At 51.0% G+C, this 18,394-nt stretch overlaps 2 protein-coding genes across 3 annotated transcripts in view; one reads left to right on the top strand and one right to left on the bottom strand.

The window, feature by feature from the left end:
* ATP1B1 (ATPase Na+/K+ transporting subunit beta 1) overlaps positions 1-17,393 on the top strand; it is a 21,240-nt gene extending 3,847 nt beyond the window's left edge. Inside the window, exons 2-6 of the mRNA XM_032863041.1 lie at positions 750-878; positions 11,859-12,014; positions 13,863-14,047; positions 15,499-15,579; positions 16,658-17,393. Of these exons, the coding sequence (XP_032718932.1) occupies positions 750-878; positions 11,859-12,014; positions 13,863-14,047; positions 15,499-15,579; positions 16,658-16,921 (815 nt within the window). The 3' untranslated portion in view covers positions 16,922-17,393. The remainder of the gene's footprint in view (positions 1-749; positions 879-11,858; positions 12,015-13,862; positions 14,048-15,498; positions 15,580-16,657) is intronic.
* A 516-nt stretch (positions 17,394-17,909) lies between these two features.
* The window catches only part of NME7 (NME/NM23 family member 7), a 248,605-nt gene continuing 248,120 nt past the window's right edge, over positions 17,910-18,394 (bottom strand). For both annotated transcript variants that reach the window (XM_032863039.1, XM_032863038.1), the window contains exon 12: positions 17,910-18,192. In XM_032863039.1, the coding sequence (XP_032718930.1) occupies positions 18,154-18,192 (39 nt within the window). In that variant the 3' untranslated portion in view covers positions 17,910-18,153. The remainder of the gene's footprint in view (positions 18,193-18,394) is intronic.

Below are 18,394 nucleotides of genomic sequence, written 5' to 3'. Positions count from 1 at the left end.
GGGGGGGGGGGGGGGCAGCAGCTCATCAAGCCAGTCCGTATTCCGCGTCCAGTCAGAAGATGAAATAAAAATATGCCTGTCATTTTGACTATAAGATTTCCCTTTGTTTTGCCCTTGTTTGGTGCCCTTGAAGGAAAACACAGTGTGTGCTCAGTGTCTGATACATGTCACGGGTGGGGGGGCGGTTTGCGATAGAAAGGAGCCAAAGAGCTTCCTGGGGTTTCTCCGCATTCGTTGCTTTGGCCCAGCATAAAAACTCGCAGGCATCCTAACGTTTGGAGAAGCAGCAGAGGTTGGCCTGTATGTAGTACTGAAATATCAGGGAACCAACAAGGCAAGAAAACCTGCCTCTAAGGGAGTATATGGTCAGATGCGCGATGTGTTGCATAAGCCCACTAACATGGCCCTAGATTTTATTGGTGATCTTCGTGAAAATTTTTTTACTTAGGCAGTGAAATTATGTCCTGTAAATAATCTTTGTTCTAGACGAACATTCCTCTTACCCTTACCTAGCCCCAACACACACACACACACAGTCACACACTGTAACCGGGAACTGCCCGTCTCTGATTTTACCCCGTCATGCAGGAATGTGGTTCACGCTCTGGGTCGGTGTTGGGAAAGGAGGCTCTGAAGACAGGCTGGAGGGGAAGCCAGGAAGGCCGGCCCTTGGTCTCTGAGACGATGAGCCTTTCGTTCCAGAGCGTGCCTGTGTCACAGCCTTCTGTTTCTGTCTGTGCTCCCTGCAGTTAAGATCCTCCTGTTCTACGTGATATTTTACGGCTGCCTGGCCGGCATCTTCATCGGAACCATCCAGGTGATGCTGCTCACCATCAGCGAGTTCAAGCCCACCTACCAGGACCGAGTGGCCCCCCCAGGTAACAGGAGGGTCAACACGTTCAGTTCTTCGGAGGTAAAATGGGTGTCACTTTTTCACTCGAAAAAAAAAAGCCACTTTTCTGAGAACTGCCTGTAATGCAGAATTAGATTGAGCTTGTTTTCATAGGAGAAGCGGGACCTGCTCACGATGGCGGCGGCTCTCCTGCCCGCATTGCAGGCGTCCGGGCGCTGCAGATGTCTTGTCGTCGTAGCTCTGCAGCGAGGGCGAAGAGCCCTGGTCTCCCCCGCACCCGAGCCTGCACCCACCAGCCTGTGACTCGCGATGAGGCGCCCTCACTGCCCAGGGGGTTGCTTTGCGGGGTCGCCACAGGGCCGTTCCAGCTCAGGCACATCTTTCACTTTCTCGAGGGGCCTGTGACTCAAGCAAATCCTTAAAAAAAAAAAAAGCCACTTCAGCTCCTGTTTTGAGGGATGAAGTTATTTTTAGGGATGATGAGAAGCTCTGACATGGCCGATTACTCACGGGAGAGGAGCCGTGGCTTCAGGAGTCCGCTCTCCCACCGGCTGCTGACATGGCTTAGTTTAACCTCCAGCAGCGGCAGCAGCTTCTCCTGTCTCAGCATTCGTGCCCACTGGCTTCGTAGGACTCTCACCTGTTGGCTTTCTAGACCCATTTTGCAGTTCTGCTGTCTCTTTGAGCTCTGAAAACTTGGATGATCAAGAGAGGTCACTCCAGAAGGAAGAAAATGCCACAAGGGCGCCCTGCTGTGATCTGGGTGCTGTCACTGTTGGGTGACATGCACCTCGTGTGCAGCTGTGCGTGTCCATTCCAGTCACTGACCCCCCAGGGAAAGCCCGCTGCCCTTAATGCCTGAGGCCAACAGAAGGGCAGGGCAGCAGGGCAGCTGTCGACCTGGTCGTGGTCGCTGGCTCTTGTAAAATTCATTATCAGGAGGACCTAGAGACAGGAGATGTTGCATAAGTTCCGGGTTCTTGCATTATGAATGACCTTGAGGCTGCCACTGGGGGTGGTGATGACGTGTCCCCTCTCCACTTTCCCTGGTAGTGGTTTCGTAACAGCTGTATTTAGGTGACAATCTTGAGGCTGTCTTCATGGCACTGAGCAGCTTTGACCACAGGCACCAGGCCGGCAGCCTCACTCAAGTGTGGCCGCTTGTCGCAAGCTTGCTCTGTCTATCTCCTGGCTCTGGTGTGAGAGACCCGGAGGAAAATCTTCGGAGTATGGAGGTGGCGAGCATGGTTCCCTGGCCCCAGGCCCCATGGTCCTCCACTGTAAGGAAACCCTGAGCATTGCCAGATAAACTTAGATCTAGGGGATTTTGGGAACGGGGTGGGGGGTGGAAACAAACATGAGAGTATATAAAACAACTTCAACCTGGTTAATGATCCACAGTTCCCAGCAAGTAGTTCCCCAAAGAGGCGGGTCTCTGGGAAGGCTGGAGCAGAAACTCTCCGCGTGCACAGAGCATGCGGCACCTTGAGTAAACAGACTGGACGCTGGCTTTGTGACCGTGAAGCCTGGCGTGTCCTTTCCTGTTAGATTTTGGAGGCGTGTGAGTAGACGTCATCACGTTGGTGTCGATCTTTATTTTCCTCTTGTTTAGCCATTGAAAAGCTGTTCTTGAATCATGATGCCGCATCATAAAGATTCTTATGCTCAAAGCCAAGGCTGCCCGAGGAGCCAAGCATTTAACTTCCTAGATGTAAAGCATTGCTTCTTGTCTCCAAACTGTGGGGGGTCAGCCTTTAATAAAAGTAAAAATTTTCTCCGTGTTCTTTGCAGAAAGGGCAATTCCACTTTCAAAGAGAAAAGGCTAAAAAAAGAAAAGAAAAAAAGCTGAAGTGCCAGACCTTTTAAGTGGGGACTTGCCAGTGACCTTGCCTAGAAGACCTGGTGGAGGGGCTCAGCCCTGCCAGCCCCCTCTCCCAGCCTCCCTCCCCTTCCTCCCAGCCCCTTCCTAAAAGACACATTCTCAGTACCTATATTTAGTGTCCTTAGCCGTTGGACTGACCTGACAAACCGTCGCTTCTCCGAGGAATGCTGGTGTCTCATCGTGGAAGTATGCACTCCTGCTTCAGCCTGAGTCGCAGGAGAAGCGCTTCCTCAGCTCCCCCCGTCCTGCTGCCTGGGTCCTTTGTCTTCGTTATGTCTCTTTCTCCTCCTCCTCTTGTCCACCACCTTGCCAGGAGAGTCTGGGCAGGGGCCACTGTGCTCTTGCCCTCCCAAGGGACGTGACTGTCATTTGAAAAGCTGGTGGCCTTGGAGCAGGGGGGTCAGGTGAGCAGAGCCATGAAATGCAGCCCGGGACTGTCCCTAGATGCTCTGAAGGCCCCTCACTGGGCCCTCGCTCTTGTGGTCTGTCAAGAGCATGGGTGGGCCGTGCCCTCTCTCTGCGGACCCAGCACACTGGAGGAACACCTCGGCCACTGCATGTCGTGTCTCCAAGCGTCCACATTTGCAAGTGGCGGGGGGTGGGGGGACTTGCATGTCTCAGTCAGATGAAGCTACCGAGTGGAAGGTTCGGTGATGTTGTTAGTAGCTGAACTGGGGGCGCGGGTACAGACCCGGCCTGACTGGGGATAGACTGCATTTTGTCCACCTGGTAGCTAGATCTCTGCTGAACAGTGTGCAAAGGTGTCCGCCTCGAACAGCGGCGGTTGTGCAGTCCGTTTGGGCCTGTCTGTGGTACTGGGTAAGCAGGTGGGCTGAACGGGAAGGTCTCCGAGAACAGACTAAGTCACAAAATGGAAGGGAAATTTAAGGGGGAGAAAAAAAGCCTAAGGAGCAGTTTATGGGCCTGAGTGCTGGTGGCACTGGAGGCCGTGATCTTCCTGATAGAGTCTCCATGGCTCTGGGACGATGGCACGGGTCGCCCCGCAGCCCCAAGGGCACAGGGCCAGCACCTCTTCTGTGACAGAAACCGACAAATCGTTCTGTCTATGGGTCACGGATGGTTGTTTGTTGGCTGTGTGACGTGGCTTAATGTGAATATGAAAGCCCCAGGCTCGCGAGCCACTGCACGCGTGTCTGCCATGAAGCCGCGTGAGCAGGGGAGAGCCGGACGCCGTCTGCACCGTCCGTGCCTGGTGGACCGCGCGAGGTCTCCGTCGTCCCGTCTGCGGAATGGGCGCAGTGCCGTGCGGACGTCACGGGATGGGAGGCGGGTGGGAGCGGAGAGTGGCCAAGCTAATGGCATGAAGCAAAGGGCTGTCAGCAGCCACCTCTCTTCTTGCAGCAGAGGCCGCGGTTCGGTTCCCAGGACTGAACCCGTTTCTGCACCGGGGGCTTTGGACAGCGCAGCAGGGCTCACACACTCGGTGGTTGTTCACAAGGTGAACAGCCTCTCGGCTTCACCACGGAAAGCGTTTGGGAGAAGCTGGATTAGGAAACATGCTTGAAGATATTTTAAATAAATGTGAGTGACACCGTATTTGTCACGCAGTCGGTCCCGTTAACACCCACACCGGCCGGGTCGGCCGCGCCAGGCTGCGCTCCGTGGTGGACGCTCCTTGGGAAGGCCCGGCGGCCGCATCTCCTGCCTGCTCACGGCTGGACCTGGAGGGGGGCACTGCCCTCCCCGGCCGCCATCGCTGAGCCCCAGGGGGGTGACAGCACAGTCCCTGCGCGTCATTGGCGCCCAGGGAGATGCCAGCTGCCTCGCTTCCTGCCGAGCAGCTCTGAGTGCGCTCCTGTCCTTGCTCCTGAGTCGCGTGTTGCTTCGGGTTCTGTCCCGAAGGGAAGCCGGCACCGTGTGGGCAGGATGCCCGCTCAGAGCTTCGTGCCCTCGGAGCGTCCGACTTCGTCTCCGCTCGGGTCGTGGTCTCGGGGTTGTGAGGTCGAGCCCCAGTCCTGCTGCACGCCCAGCGCGGCGCCTGCTTGAGACTCCCTCCCTCTCCCTGCTCGCTCGCTCTAAAATTAAAAAAAAAACAAAAAAAAAACTCGTGATCGTACTGCCAAGGAAACCAGACTTGAGGAGGGAGGGTGGGGGTGCAGCCCGGCAGGCCGCCGCCGCACCAGCAGTTTCGGTCTCCCCTTGACTGTGCGAGGGAGTATCCTGTCTTCTGTTAGGGTACGAGGCGTTGCAGTTCGAATCTAGGCGGAATTAAGCAAAATTCTTTTTTTTTTTTTTTTTAAAGATTTTATTTATTTGACAGAGATCACAAGCAGGCAGAGAGACAGGCAGAGAGAGAGAGGGAAGCAGGCTTGCCACGAGCAGAGAGCCCGATGCGGGGCTCGATCCCAGGACCCTGGGATCGTGACCCAAGCCGAACGCAGAGGCTTTAACCCACTGAGCCACCCAGGCGCCCCTTAAGCAAAATTCTTACATCTGTCTCAGGTGCCTAGTTTCTCAAACCGTCACTTGCATTACTCTCACATTTCAAAGGGAGAATTGGAAACGTTGGGCTTCCTTCTAGGCTGGAGGGATTGTTATTTCAAAGTGCTCATTGGGTGTTTTTGGTTTTGCTTTTGTTTTCCTTTGCTGTCTCCATTCGATCCCTCTGATTTGTACTCTGAGCTGACGTGCTAAAGGCTCAGTGCTCCCCAGGCCTGCTGCCTCCCACATTCTCCCTCCTCCTCCCTCCCCAGCCTCAGAGGGCTCCTGCCAGCTCACTCCCAGACTCCGTGGCTCTTGTTGGGCTCGCCCTGGTTGCTGTTGGGATTTTCTCATTCTTCAGAGAGCGCCAGCCCCGCTGTGTGGCGTCTGCAGCTCACCAGCCCATGTGGCTATTTCTTCCTTTGTAAAGACTAAGATAAAACTAATCAGTTAGCTTTTGGGGACACAGGAAGCCTCATGATTAACTTAGCGATGTTCCTGGAGCCCCAGAAAAATAAGTCTGACTCTGGGGGCTCCTTTGTGGTAAGTGAGCAGAGCACAGGCCTCTGACACCTGGGACTGGGTAACAAATTCCATGCATGGAGGGGTAATGGGGAAAAATGCTAAATCTGTGAAATTTCTTTGAGAGGTCTTTGTAGTGGAAGATGTTGTAGAAGGAGCATTGGCATGCCAGCCTCTGTGTGCTGTGGTGACGTCGGATGGGGCCCTGATGCCTGTGGCTTCTCGGTGTGCTTATTCTAGTGATCAGCCCACCGCAGGGCCCGTCTGACACAGCCAGGACTAGAGAGAAGCTGAGGAAATGAAGGAGAATAGGGATGTCTGTTATCTAGTGGCTTCCAGCTGGAAAAGCTATGCTTTTCCCACATACATGCACGAAGAGACATTATTGAATATGTATGAGGTTATCGATCACTTAGCAAATGTTATGTTCTGTATTTACTGTATATGGTTGTCTTTCCATTTAGCCTTGAACAGAAAAGCTTAATATAAAATGGTAGGGTTTGGCCATTTGCTTATATTTTCCCATTGTAAAAGTGGTATCTTTTATCAGGAATAAGCATAATTATGAGCTGTAGGAAAATATCTAAAGATAGGTCCCTGTGAAATTAGGGGACCTCTGAGATTGACCCCCTGAACCAAATTATGCTTCGTCTGCTCACCTGAAAATGAATACAGCACTGTAGGTCAAAGTCTGATGATGGTGGTGAAGGCGAATTCCAAAAACCGGGAAGGGCCTTCAACCAAAGCATGTGGCATTTAGCTCAGACAGGAGAAGAGATTTCCATACACCAGGGGTCATTGAACATCAGCTAGACCAAGGAGAAAATCCAGCAGTTCCTCAAAAGCTGAGCCTACAGCCCAAGGTGAGGCAAAAAACCCTGCTCCTTTCCAGAAAGCACAGAGGCCCCTTTTTTCCTGTGCCCTCCCTATATTTGTTAGGTAAATTGATCCTATTCTTGCAGAGGTAAAATAATGAAAAACAAAAACTCATAGATATCTTAGTGGCACTTAAAGGGGAAAAGTTGTGCGTGTGTGTGCGCGCACGCGTGCATGGTGTATATGTGTATCTCCGTACACACAGATGTGTATGAGGTTCTATAAAATCATACCTCCAAATGTTTTTAATTGCAAATTACTTTGCAATGTGGACTGTGCAGGAGATATGTGTATGGGGTGCTGTGTGCATGCCTACATTTGTGTTTCTTTGCCTTGGGTGCCCTTCTTAGTCATTGTGGGTGCCCTCCTGGAGGTTTCTGTGGAAAATGATGCCTATTTAGAGAATTTGGCCTGGGGACTTGGGGGGTGTATTAAATGTCGAACAAGCAGCTGTGCTTTGGGATTCAGCTGAGTAACCGTTACAAGGTTACAATGGCCGTGTTCTGGTTTCAATATTTCAGACTCACAAGTAAATTGAGGAATTATAAACTTGCTACATTGTAAACCCAATTGGACACAATGTATTTCTTAGTGAAAAGCCTTTCCTTTATTTTTCCCTTCCTCTTTTACTGGCTAGTTTCCCCTCCTGCTATGAATGCCGACTAAAGCCAACAATTGAGTTTCTCAAGAGATGGGGGACCAAGGACCAAGGAAAGGCAAATGTAACTATAAGAAGCAACTGCGAAGCCAAAGAGGTTTTTGTTTTGTTCTGTTTTACTCCAAATTCTCTGTAAAGATGATGTCCTCATTACAAACCCAATACTAAAATGTCACATATCCAAGTTACGATTTCAGTCTGCTCAGGTGGTTTTCTTAAATAATAAGTGAAACGTAATTTAAGGCAAAAGGCCCTATTAGGGCAAAGCTGTGTAGAACTTGGCCTGGTGAATGTCAGTTCAAGTTCAGAACACTGGCGAGGCAAAAGGTTATATCTGTTTCCTGGAATATAACTTGAGACCACAAGCCAGTGATTGGGTGTTCTGCTATCTTTGGCCTCTGGGAGTTACCACTGGAAAGAAAGCTCATCCTTGTCTAAATCCTGACCCACAGCTTTATGGAGTGGGCAGAGTAGAGAGGGACTAGTGGATTGTATCTAGTCCCGTGTGAACACAACTGATGAGGGTGCCAGTCCCCAAGGTGGGATTTGTATAGCCCTGGAAGAGTGTCACAGTTGAAGAAATCTGTGTGGCCTCCAGATAATAAAGTTTCCACATCTGATCCCGTTCCTTTCTGTCTCTTTTCCTGTGAGTCTGATAATGGAAGTAAATGATCAGATATCCGATCAAGTGTCCTTCATCTGCCTCTCGAATGTATCTAAGTGCTTTAGGGAAATTACTTTTGAAGAGAGGAATTTTCCTAATGGCTTGGGAGAAGATCTCATCTGAGAACTTTCCTAATTAAGGTGATCCTGAGCAGAACAGGCGAGGGGATTGATCTCTGAGAGTTTCCAGGAAGAGAACTCAGGCCAGAAGGCTCTGGATGAAGAAAAGGGGAGGCAGAGTTGGTGGGGGATGGAGTGAGACCTTGCCCAGACATGGGCAAGGAGAGCAGACATGCTCATCGAGGGGGCTGTGCCCAAACCCGACATTGGGGTGGCTCCTCAGTATTTATGTGTGTATGTGCTCTGTAGGTGAGGGTTTAGAGAGAGGAGCTGATGGCATGCCTGGAACACAAACCATGCATGCTGCTTTTTCTGGAAGCCATCTTGGGACCAGAAGTTGGGTGTCTTAAAAGGAGGGTCATGAAGGCTTATGGTAGTTACACCTTCAAGATCCTTCAGAGACCCCAGTGGTAAACTTCAGCAGACAGGAAGGCATGGCTGACCTTCCTGGGGTTGGTCTGTCATTCCGGGGCTCCCTCTCCCAACGTTCTGCATCACTTCAAGTGGAAAGGATACGGTAGTGGCCTTGGCTCAAGGTCTAATCCAGCTCAGCAGGTCCGAGGGTTCTAAGACCCTGGGCTTAGCTGTCTCTTTTACTCTTGGTTTCTCGGTCTCTCACTTTCTGATGCTTCTCTGCACAGAACACAGGCACGCTTCTCCAGGCATCTTTGAGCTGCGTTTCTCTCCCGTAGTAATGTACAGGCTCCGTGCGCCTTGGGCTGTGAGCCGTCCTTACTGGGGGGGTGGGGGGAGGTTCGGGCTCTCGGGCAGAAATTGGTGTGATTCCATTACTTGGTTTTCATTATTTCTTCTTTGCCCAATCTAGAGAGACGCGAGGCCAACTGTGTAGAGCTTCCCTGGGCCAGTGGCACCGTTGTGTGTGCAATAATAATGCCTACTGTTTCCATAACTCAGGTTCTTAACAGCAGAGGCGCTTGATGATGGGAATCCGGTGTTTGTCTCTGGGTGTGCAGGAACTCAGCTCGGGCCACAGTTCTCAGGCTCCCAAAGGACCCACTTCTCATAAGAACCCACATGCCTGACTCAGGGTTGCTGATGCTTTGGGGTCTCACACATGTCACGCGGCCACTTTTAATAGCAGAGAACTTGGACTTGGCAGCTCAAGGGACTGAAAAGCACTCTGTGTAATGCCACCTCCTCTTCCCACTGTCCCTTTTGCTCTGGGAGAGTCTGAGGAGCACGTCACCCAGTCCGGGAGATGGCAGCTGGGTCCTCGGCCGGCCATGGGAAGAGAGAATTTGGGAGGGGCCCCCGGACAGCTGAAGCCGGACACTCACCTCGAGGTTGAGGTCCTGCTGTGTTCCTCTAACGTGACCTTCTAGGTTCACCTTCGTCTTTTAAACTCACTGGGTGAGGCTCTCCAGATCTCACCTGGGCTCGCTGACCCTTTGCTAGCATTTTGGTTTTGGCCGTGTCGCCCGCTCTGATGAGGGACTGTAGCGTGATCGCCGCTGATCCTGCCGCTGTCCCCGAGGGCGGCCGGCAGCCTCTCCCCCGCCGCCCACTTCTGGAAGGCTGGTGAGCGCGCGTCCTGCTTCCTGAGGACCGGGTCTGCTCCTGTCCAGCTTTCCGGCCGCCTCCTGCCTTCTCCCCGAGCCCGGACGCTCCCCTCACGCCGCACACATAGATGCCGCTAGTGCGTTTCGGCTCCCGCTCCCGCCCCGGCCACATGGGGTCCCTGAGAGGGATCCGGCAAGCCGGCGCCACGGACTTTGAAGGCCTTTGCCTCTGGCATCTCTGGCTGCCGTGCCTGGGCTCTCCCCGTGCGCTCTGGTGTGGACGCCCGTCAGGCTCTGTTCTCTGCCGATTCCCGGGTTATTCTAGGAAAACAGCCCGTCCTCCTGGGTTCCGTGAGACTCTGGCCTGGAGCCTTCCCCTGCCCTTCACAGGTCCAGGCATGTCACCTTGACTTAAACATCTAGTTTCTAAGTCAAACCAGAATGCACCCCTCCCTGGCCCCCCTTGGCCTTCCCCATTTCAGTGGGAGGCTGTTTTCCATACTTCCTCAGGCATGAAATCCCAGTGGGAAGTTCTACTCACTTTTGTTTTGTTTTCGCAGGTGTCTGTCATTTTTATTTACTGTCTCCTTGTGCTACAAATGGTCACAATGCCAATTTCCTAACTTAAATGTCGTACAATTTTCTAGGGTTAGTGAGCATCTAAAAAATATTTTTAATTGTACTAACCTTGTTTATTTTTAACTGATCATTTTTCTAAGTGCAAATCCCGCTATCTCCCCTTTCCGTGGCTTCTCTCCGTCATCGCTGATGCTTTTTCCCTTGGATTCCTCAGCTCCTACGGGATCCTGTTTCAGATGATTCTTCAGGTCACCCGTGAAGTCGTGCTTCTGGGGCAGCCCCTCTGCCTGGTTCCAGCCCCTCCCGTTCTTTGTCTTCATCCCCGTCTTCTCCCTTCTTCTAGGGAACAGCAGGCGCCGCAGAACTTGCCCGTCGAGCCCCCTGAGCTGGGCTGCTCACGTTGTTTAACCATGTTTGAAGCTCAGAGCCGTCCTTAATCACTAGATAAAAGCTGCCATTGATCCCAGCCCCAACCCGAGCCTGATTTTTATGTCCGTGTCTTCGTCATGTTGGATCACTATTGCTAGTCTCCGCTTCTGGCCCCAGAGCACTGGTTCTCAAACCAGGAGTGCTCAGGGAACCCTTCAAGCTCATTCATGTAGAGATTCTCGACTCCCATCAGTAGTGGTTCTGACTTGGCAGGTCTGGGGTGGGGCCCACGGGGCAGCAGGTTTAATGCGCTCCTCGCTGAAGGCAGAGGGCTGCGGGCGTGAGCTGCCTTCTGTGCCCGACACAAAGTGGGCGCGTCTGGAATCGGATTAGAATAGGGTCGTGCAATTTAGCAAATAAAATACAAGACGCCTAATTAAATTTAACCCTCAGGTAGACCACGAGTTGATTTTTACAGAAATACATCAGTATTACACAGGACATACTTCTGTAAAAATTGATTCATGGTTTATCTGAAATTTAAATGTAACCAGGCAACTTGGGTCTTACCTAGCATCCGAGACTAGAAGGCCATGGTCAGGCCTCCCCTGGCGCTCCTGTGTAGTGCTGTGTGGTGTGCAAATCCTAGTCAGGAAATCTTGTGGTGATAGAGGCATATGAAAATTAAAGAATCTAAAATGTTGATTAAAGAGTGAAAATCCAAGGTAGTCATACTTTGAATTTTATACTGGCTGACCCTTGACTTGCTTTTAGAATGGAAAGCAGGAACGGTAACTGTACATAAATCCCATTTCATCCAGTTCGGGTTCACGATCCAAAGGAATGTCTCTGTTGAGTAGCCTTGAGTCTGGTAGAGTTTGGAAAGGTCGTCAACCCATTCCAAAAGTATAAAAGGCCTCTGTGCGCAAAGGCTTACATGCAGTTAGGGAAAGGAAGGCCACCGGCAAGAAATGCTGGTAGCTGTGCGGTTCATTTTTAATATGAGCGTACGGACGTACTGGGAAGATAACAGGCTTTGGAGTATACATGGGTTGAAATCCTAGTGCCACTACTTCCTCTGTGACCTCAGGCCAAGCACTTAACCTTTCTGTGCAAGAAGTTTCATTCATAAAGTGGAGAGACTACCCATCCTGAAGTGTTGCTGGGTAAAAAAGATGATGATAGTTAGACACTGTCACCGGCACTTAATCTAAATGCCAGAGAAGTGACTTCACAGGAGAAGCAAGAATTTAACCTTCTTTTTAGTAGGTGGGATGGGGGAAGCATGTTGGTACGTGGAGAACGTGCTTGAATGATCTTGGTAGACACCTTCCCACTGACGATTTTCTGTGTTGTTCTTTCTGTCTGGTCTAGGATTAACACAGATTCCTCAGATCCAAAAGACTGAAATCTCCTTTCGCCCTAACGACCCCAAGAGCTATGAGGCGTATGTGCTCAACATAGTCAGGTTCCTGGAGAAGTACAAAGATTCGGCCCAGAAAGATGAAATGATTTTTGAAGATTGTGGCAGTAAGTAGACTCATTTTGGATGTCTGTGGCTGGTTTAATTCTTATTTCCCATTTCTATCTGTTATTTAATGATCGAAAAATCCTCTTGAAATAATTGATGGAAGTCTGGCCATATTGAGAGGACAGTTTTCATTTTGTTTTAAAGCAAGAAGACTGATTTAGGCTTGCATCTGATGGAAGAAACAAAGTAGCCTCAAGTATTACAATTATGTGCATTTGGAAAGTGTCTTGCTTTAAAACACTCCTGGACACATTTGCCTTTTACCACTCACACTCAAAGACCACAGTTATTGCTATGGTTCTCCATTGATTTTTGAGAACTACAACTGTTTACATTTCCAGATTTCTGTTCCCCACGCCCCTGCCCCCTTCTCCTGTGGAAGAGTGTGTAGGACCTTTCTCTCACTAGGACCACTTCTTGGCATTGTCAGCTACGCTGATATGGAGGAAGCAGGACTTCTGGCCAGGGCAGAGCCTTCCTGCCCCCGGCTGGGAGGGACCACGAACTGTGTCCCAAGCTGCTCAGCATCTCAGTAAGGAACGGTAAAGGAAAGGTGGCTCTTGGGTGTATTAACGCTGACGGGAACACACATCTCCGTCCTCGTGCACCATCCAGCCATGTTTCCAGACCTGCTGAGACAAGATGTCTGAGTAACGCGGTGACCTCAGTCTTTCCGACTCAGTTCAAGCATTTACCGACACCAGTTCGTCACATGGCCCTGTTTGCTTGATGATAATATGGGGTGATTGCCATTTTAGGTCATTCTGAAAAGAATAATTTTTTTATTTTTTATTTTTATTTTTTTATTTTTTATTAACATATAATGTATTATTTGCTTCAGGGGCACAGGTCTGTGATTCATCAGGCTTACATAATTCACAGCACTCACCATAGCATATACCCTCCCCAGTGTCCATCACCCAGCCGCCCTCTCCCTCCAGCAACCCTCAGTTTGTTTCCTAAGATTTCTCATTAGGATTTCAATGAAGTTTTCATTTTTGCAGTAATTAAAAGGCTTGTATGAAAGATCATTAGGGCGAATTGCTTCCCTGGAGATGAACTGAGTGGAGGCCCTTTACCATTTAAAGGGAAAATAGTTATTTTGTGACCTTAGAAATATATAAAAATTATGGTATTTGCCTCAGTTTCCTGCAGGGTGCTTTGTATTAACCTTGAATTCTCTATTTCTTGTATTCTCTCTCTGGCTTTGTTAGGAGGTATGAATCAAGAATACTACAATATTTTTTTTTGATTGAACAAATGCTTGCAAGAAGTCATAGCTTGAAAAGACAAAAATAAGAAAAATTTCAAACCTTGAATGGTGGCTGAAAAGGAAAAAAATAATTCTTTCTTTACTCTATTTAAGAGGCTTGTTAGTGGCAGAGACCGTGGCCTAGCAATGGCTAGGCAATTCTGACCAAAAACCTGCCAGTTCTGAAAATTATTGACAGTCCTTTTAATTTGCCTTCTAATCACAATGTCCCTGTTAATGAGCTCAGCCGGAGCTGACCCATGTCGATGAGGCTGCTCATGACGGGCGGCCGGGTTTCTGCTCAGTCTTTTACGTCACCGACTCACCCGTTATTTAAGGGAAGAGAAATAGGGCTCTGGACCAGACATCATGTGTGGATCCTCTGGCACCTGGAAGCCCTGGGTGGGGTCACACAGCAGCTATCGCCTGGGGTACAGCCCCGTGTTGATGTCCGCACGGGAACCAGAGGCGGTTTGCGGGGAACCCTCGCTCTGGACGCAGACTTGGGACGGGCTGGAAGAAAGCTCCCTTTCCTGTCTCGGTGGCGCCCAGGGGACTGTGGCTCCACAGTGAAAACCGTGCTTTCTGTTTCCAGATGTGCCCAGTGAAATCAAGGAACGAGGAGAATTTAACAATGAACGCGGAGAGCGAAAAGTGTGCAGGTTCAAGCTCGAGTGGTTGGGAAATTGCTCTGGAATAAACGATGAATCCTATGGCTACAAAGAGGGCAAACCCTGCGTCCTAATAAAGCTGAACCGAGTTCTGGGCTTCAAACCTAAGGCAAGTCGTGCTTTTAAACCCTAGACTGTAGAGGAGCCTTTCTCCTTCCGATGAGGCGGCGGATTGGCAGGAGGCGAGTCTAAAGATTTAGAGTAAACTCAGTGGCGACTTGGATCCCATTCAGAGTAACAGCAGAGACATCTGCATCTGCCTGGGGGACCGGGACAGTCAGGTCATTTATCTCCTTTTCTAAAGAGAAATTCTGAGAGGCAGAGCCACGATCTCAAGTAAGTCCGGCGCCTCTGTTCTTTTATTTTTTTAAAAGATTTTATTTATTAGAGAGAGCGTGAGAAGGGAGGGTCAGAGGGAGAAGCAGGCTCCCTGCAGAGCAGGGATCCCAGTGTGGGACTTGATCCTCACCTCCAGGATCCTGACCTGAGCCAAAGGCAGTCACTTAACCAACCGAGCCCCCGGGCGGTCCCTCTGTTCCTAACGCTTCCCTGATGTCATTCTAGAACGTGAACCCTTTGACAATAAACCTAGAAAAAGGTATTTTCAAGTTTCAGAACTGTCTGCATGTACAGGCTCAGGTTTTGGTTCTCCTGGAGCCCAAGAGTAGTTTTTTAAAAAAGGTCTGGTAATCTGAAGACACGGGTTTTTGTTCGTTTTTTTACTGAATGACAAGTTCATGGCAAAACTGGAAGCTGCGGGCCATTCCGGCCGAGCTCCGGGAAGCGCGGTGTTGGCTTCGCGTGTTCCCGCCGCCTGGGCGGGCAGTGAGCGGGGTCATCCGCCTGCGGCTGCTGGAACCGTCTAGGGGCCCCGCACGGCCACCTCGCGTGCTGCAGCGCGGGCGCTTCTCGGGGCGAACTGCGGCTCCCCGACGGGACACGCACGCGCAGGGGCCGTGTCCGCGGGCGGCGGTGGCCGTCGCGCCCTTCCCGGTGCACTTGAGCCGGCGCCGCAGGGGCCCCCGAGGCCCAAGAAAGCGGCACCTTCCGGAGCGCGGCCGCTGCCCTGGGGCCGTCGCCAGCCCGACCTGCCCGCGCTGGACCCGTTCCCGGAGCTGCCGGTGCCGCCCGCGCGGCCGCGGCTCTGCCGAGACTCGGGCCCAGAAGAAAAGCTGCTCGAGCCCCGCGTGAGGCCGGAGGATGCGGTTCGCGGAAGCAAGTCCGGCTTTTGTGGGACGGAAACGGCCACGACTCGTCCTTCCGACGGCCGCACCCGCGAGCAGGGCCGCGCCGCGCCGGCGCTCACGTTCCCGCTCTCGGGTCCGCGGCCCCGGGGTGCCGGGCCAGGTCGCGGCGCCCGCGCGGCCTCCCGGAGCGCGGGGCGGCCTCGTCTCGGCCACGTCCCGGCGCGGACGGGTAGGGTCGTTGGTTCTCGCACCCTCGAGTGCGGTACTTGGGTCGCGTTTGCCGACCCGCGGGGCCTGTGGATGCCGCCCACGAGCTCCGTGCGCGGGACGCGAGAACGAGGCGGACGGACTGACCGTGCGCTCCTCTTTGCAGCCTCCCAAGAACGAGTCCCTGGAGGCCTCCCCGGCGCTCAAGTACAGCCCCTACGTCCTGCCGGTCCAGTGCACGGGCAAGGTGAGGGGCCGCGGCGGGGGCGGGGGCGCGCGACGTGCCGCTAGGGGACCGGGGACAGCAGGCACGGGGCTCCGCGCCAGAGCATCTCAGACGAGGACGTTAGCAGCTGAAACCGCACGTCCGTCCCGCCACCGGAGCGCGAAGCCGCCCGAGCAGGAGTATCGGTTTCCAGAACTGCGGTGAACTCCAGCCCACTCGTGCGTCTCTCGCCCACGTGGCGTGTTCAAGACTGAAGGCCGCCTTTTTTTTTTTTTTGGACAAGTTCACATTGAAAAATGTGTTTTTGGCTTTTCTTTTCTTTTTTTTTTTTATTTAAAGTTTTTTTTGTTGTTATTTATTTGAAAGAGAGAGTCCACGAGAGGTGGAGTGGCAAGCAGGGGGAGTGGGCGAGGGAGAAGCAGGCTTCCCGCCGAGCAGGGAGCCCCATGCGAGGCTCAATCCCAGGACTCTGGGATCATGACGGGAGCTGAAGGCAGAGCCTTTATGACTGAGCCACCCAGGTGCCCCAGTTTTTGGCTGTTCTTTCAAAAATAAGAAATAATGAAAGGCAGTAGTACGTGTTCCCTTTAGACCTAAAAATAGGATCCTAACGATTGTTTACGGAGAGGGCCACTAAAGGGAATCCCTACACGGTGCTGTTTTACGCACATGCCAAGCCAAGCAATGAAATGGACTCAAAGGAAGGAGACACAAGTAGTTAGACGTTCGGAAGGAATGTCGCCCAAGGCCCACCCAGAGGCCCAGCACCAGTGGGTTTGACTTTCAGTGGGAGGTGCCTTTCTGGATGTGCTGGCTTTGGGGAAATGCTTGGTTGACCTTTGCTGTCCTTCACCTATGTAATGTGAAGAGTTTCCTCTGATGACCACTTCCCACAGCGGCCAGGGAGGGACCAGCGTGTGTCCTCCCGCGGCCGGTGTGCAGCTGCCTCCGGAGGCACTCCAAGTGGCCGTGTCGGGGGCAGACGGTCTCCTGCAGCAGCGGTGCGCAGGTGGTCCGGTGGGATCGAGAGCCTCGGTGGTCCCTCGGGAAGTGACCCAGGCTGCCAGCCACTAAAATCTCCTTTCTCTCTGGTTTTCAGCGAGACGAAGACAAGGATAAAGTTGGGAACGTGGAGTATTTTGGCCTGGGAGGCTACCCCGGGTTTCCTCTGCAGTATTACCCCTACTACGGTAAGCTGCTCCAGCCCAAGTACCTGCAGCCGCTGCTGGCCGTGCAGTTCACCAACCTCACCATGGACACTGAAATCCGCATCGAGTGTAAGGCATACGGTGAGAACATTGGGTACAGTGAGAAAGACCGTTTTCAGGGACGCTTTGATGTAAAAATTGAAGTTAAGAGCTGATCACAAGCACAAATCTTTCCCACTAGCCATTTAAAAAGTTAAAAAAAAGATACAAAAAACAAAAACCTACTAGTCTTGAACAAACTGTCATACGTATGGGACCTACACTTAATCTATATGCTTTACACTAGCTTTCTGCATTTAATAGGTTAGAATGTAAATTTAAAGTGTAGCAATAGCAACAAAATATTTATTCTACTGTAAATGACAAAAGAAAAAAATAAAAATTGAGCCTTGGGACGTGCCCATTTTTACTGTAAATTATGATTCCATAACTGACTCGTAGTAAGCAGTGTTTCCGGCCCCTGAGTATTGCTGCCTTGTGGATCTGATGTGATGTACAGTTCTGTAGGTGCACACTCTGGTCATTTCTCAAGCCATGTTTATCGCATCTGTTTTCTACTGTATGTGAGCAAGGTTTGCTGTCCAAGGTGTAAATATTCAATGGGAATAAAACTGGCATGGTACTTTTTTTTTTTCTTTTTGGTTTGGCTCTTTCAGAAACTAATGGCCCATCAATGAGCATTTTTAACACACTCCATAGTCTTTTCCCGTGGTGTTGGGTCTTTACTTTTTGTTTTGTTTTGTTTTGTTTTTTTTTCCCTGGGGCTGGGGGTGGGGGTGGGCTGTCATGGGGGAACTGCCCTTTAAATTTTAAGTGACACGACAGAAAAACACAGGTGATGGGTTGCATTGTGCTTTGTATCGAATGCCGTCTTGACCTCTCTTCCCTTGTCCTCCAGTACGATCAGCTGTGTATGAGATCTGGATCGCCTGTCACTGGGGCTGGTGACAGGCCTAATTCATTTGCTTTACAGTTTCTTTTATTTTCCTTTTTTCCTTTCTCTGGAGGCATCACATGCTGGTGCTGTGTCTTTATGAATGTTTTAACCATTTTCATGGTGGAAGAATTTTATATTTATGCAGTTGTACAATTTTATTTTTTTCTGCAAGAAAAAGTGTAATGTATGAAATAAACCAAAGTCACTTGTTTGAAAATAAATCTTTATTTTGGACTTTATAAAAAGCAACGCAGTACCCCCTAGACTGGTGTTAAATGTTGTCTGCAAAATCCATGTTCCAACATGTACAATAATTGCCAGGAGTACAGTGCTCTTCTAGATCTTGTATGCGGTCAGGTTCAACAATGGACAATAAAAGAATGAACACATTCCGCACGTGCGTGACTCACTCTTGTCCTACGGCTCCGGCTGTGACTTCTTTGCTTTTCTCTACTCCGAGTTGTCCAGGATCTTGAAGAAGTACTGGACCTGCGTCACAGACACATGAAGGAGTTCGTTAGTTCACTGGAAATCCAGCCTTTTGCACTGCAGAGGCCAGGAGCTGAGCCCAGAGCACACCCCTTCCCCAAAGAGACAACTAGGTTCATCCGAGGCAGGGACTCCGTGAGGTTTTGGTTCAAAGGTGAAGTTTAAAAGGACTCTGCGGTGCGGACTGTGCTCACTTCAGAGG

This window comes from Lontra canadensis, unplaced genomic scaffold (assembly GCF_010015895.1).
Source record: "Lontra canadensis isolate GAN:19392208 unplaced genomic scaffold, GSC_riverotter_1.0 scaffold24, whole genome shotgun sequence".
Taxonomy (NCBI): domain Eukaryota; kingdom Metazoa; phylum Chordata; class Mammalia; order Carnivora; family Mustelidae; genus Lontra; species Lontra canadensis.
The sequence above is the reverse complement of the archived record's forward strand: the minus strand, read 5'-3'. Positions and strand labels throughout refer to the sequence as shown.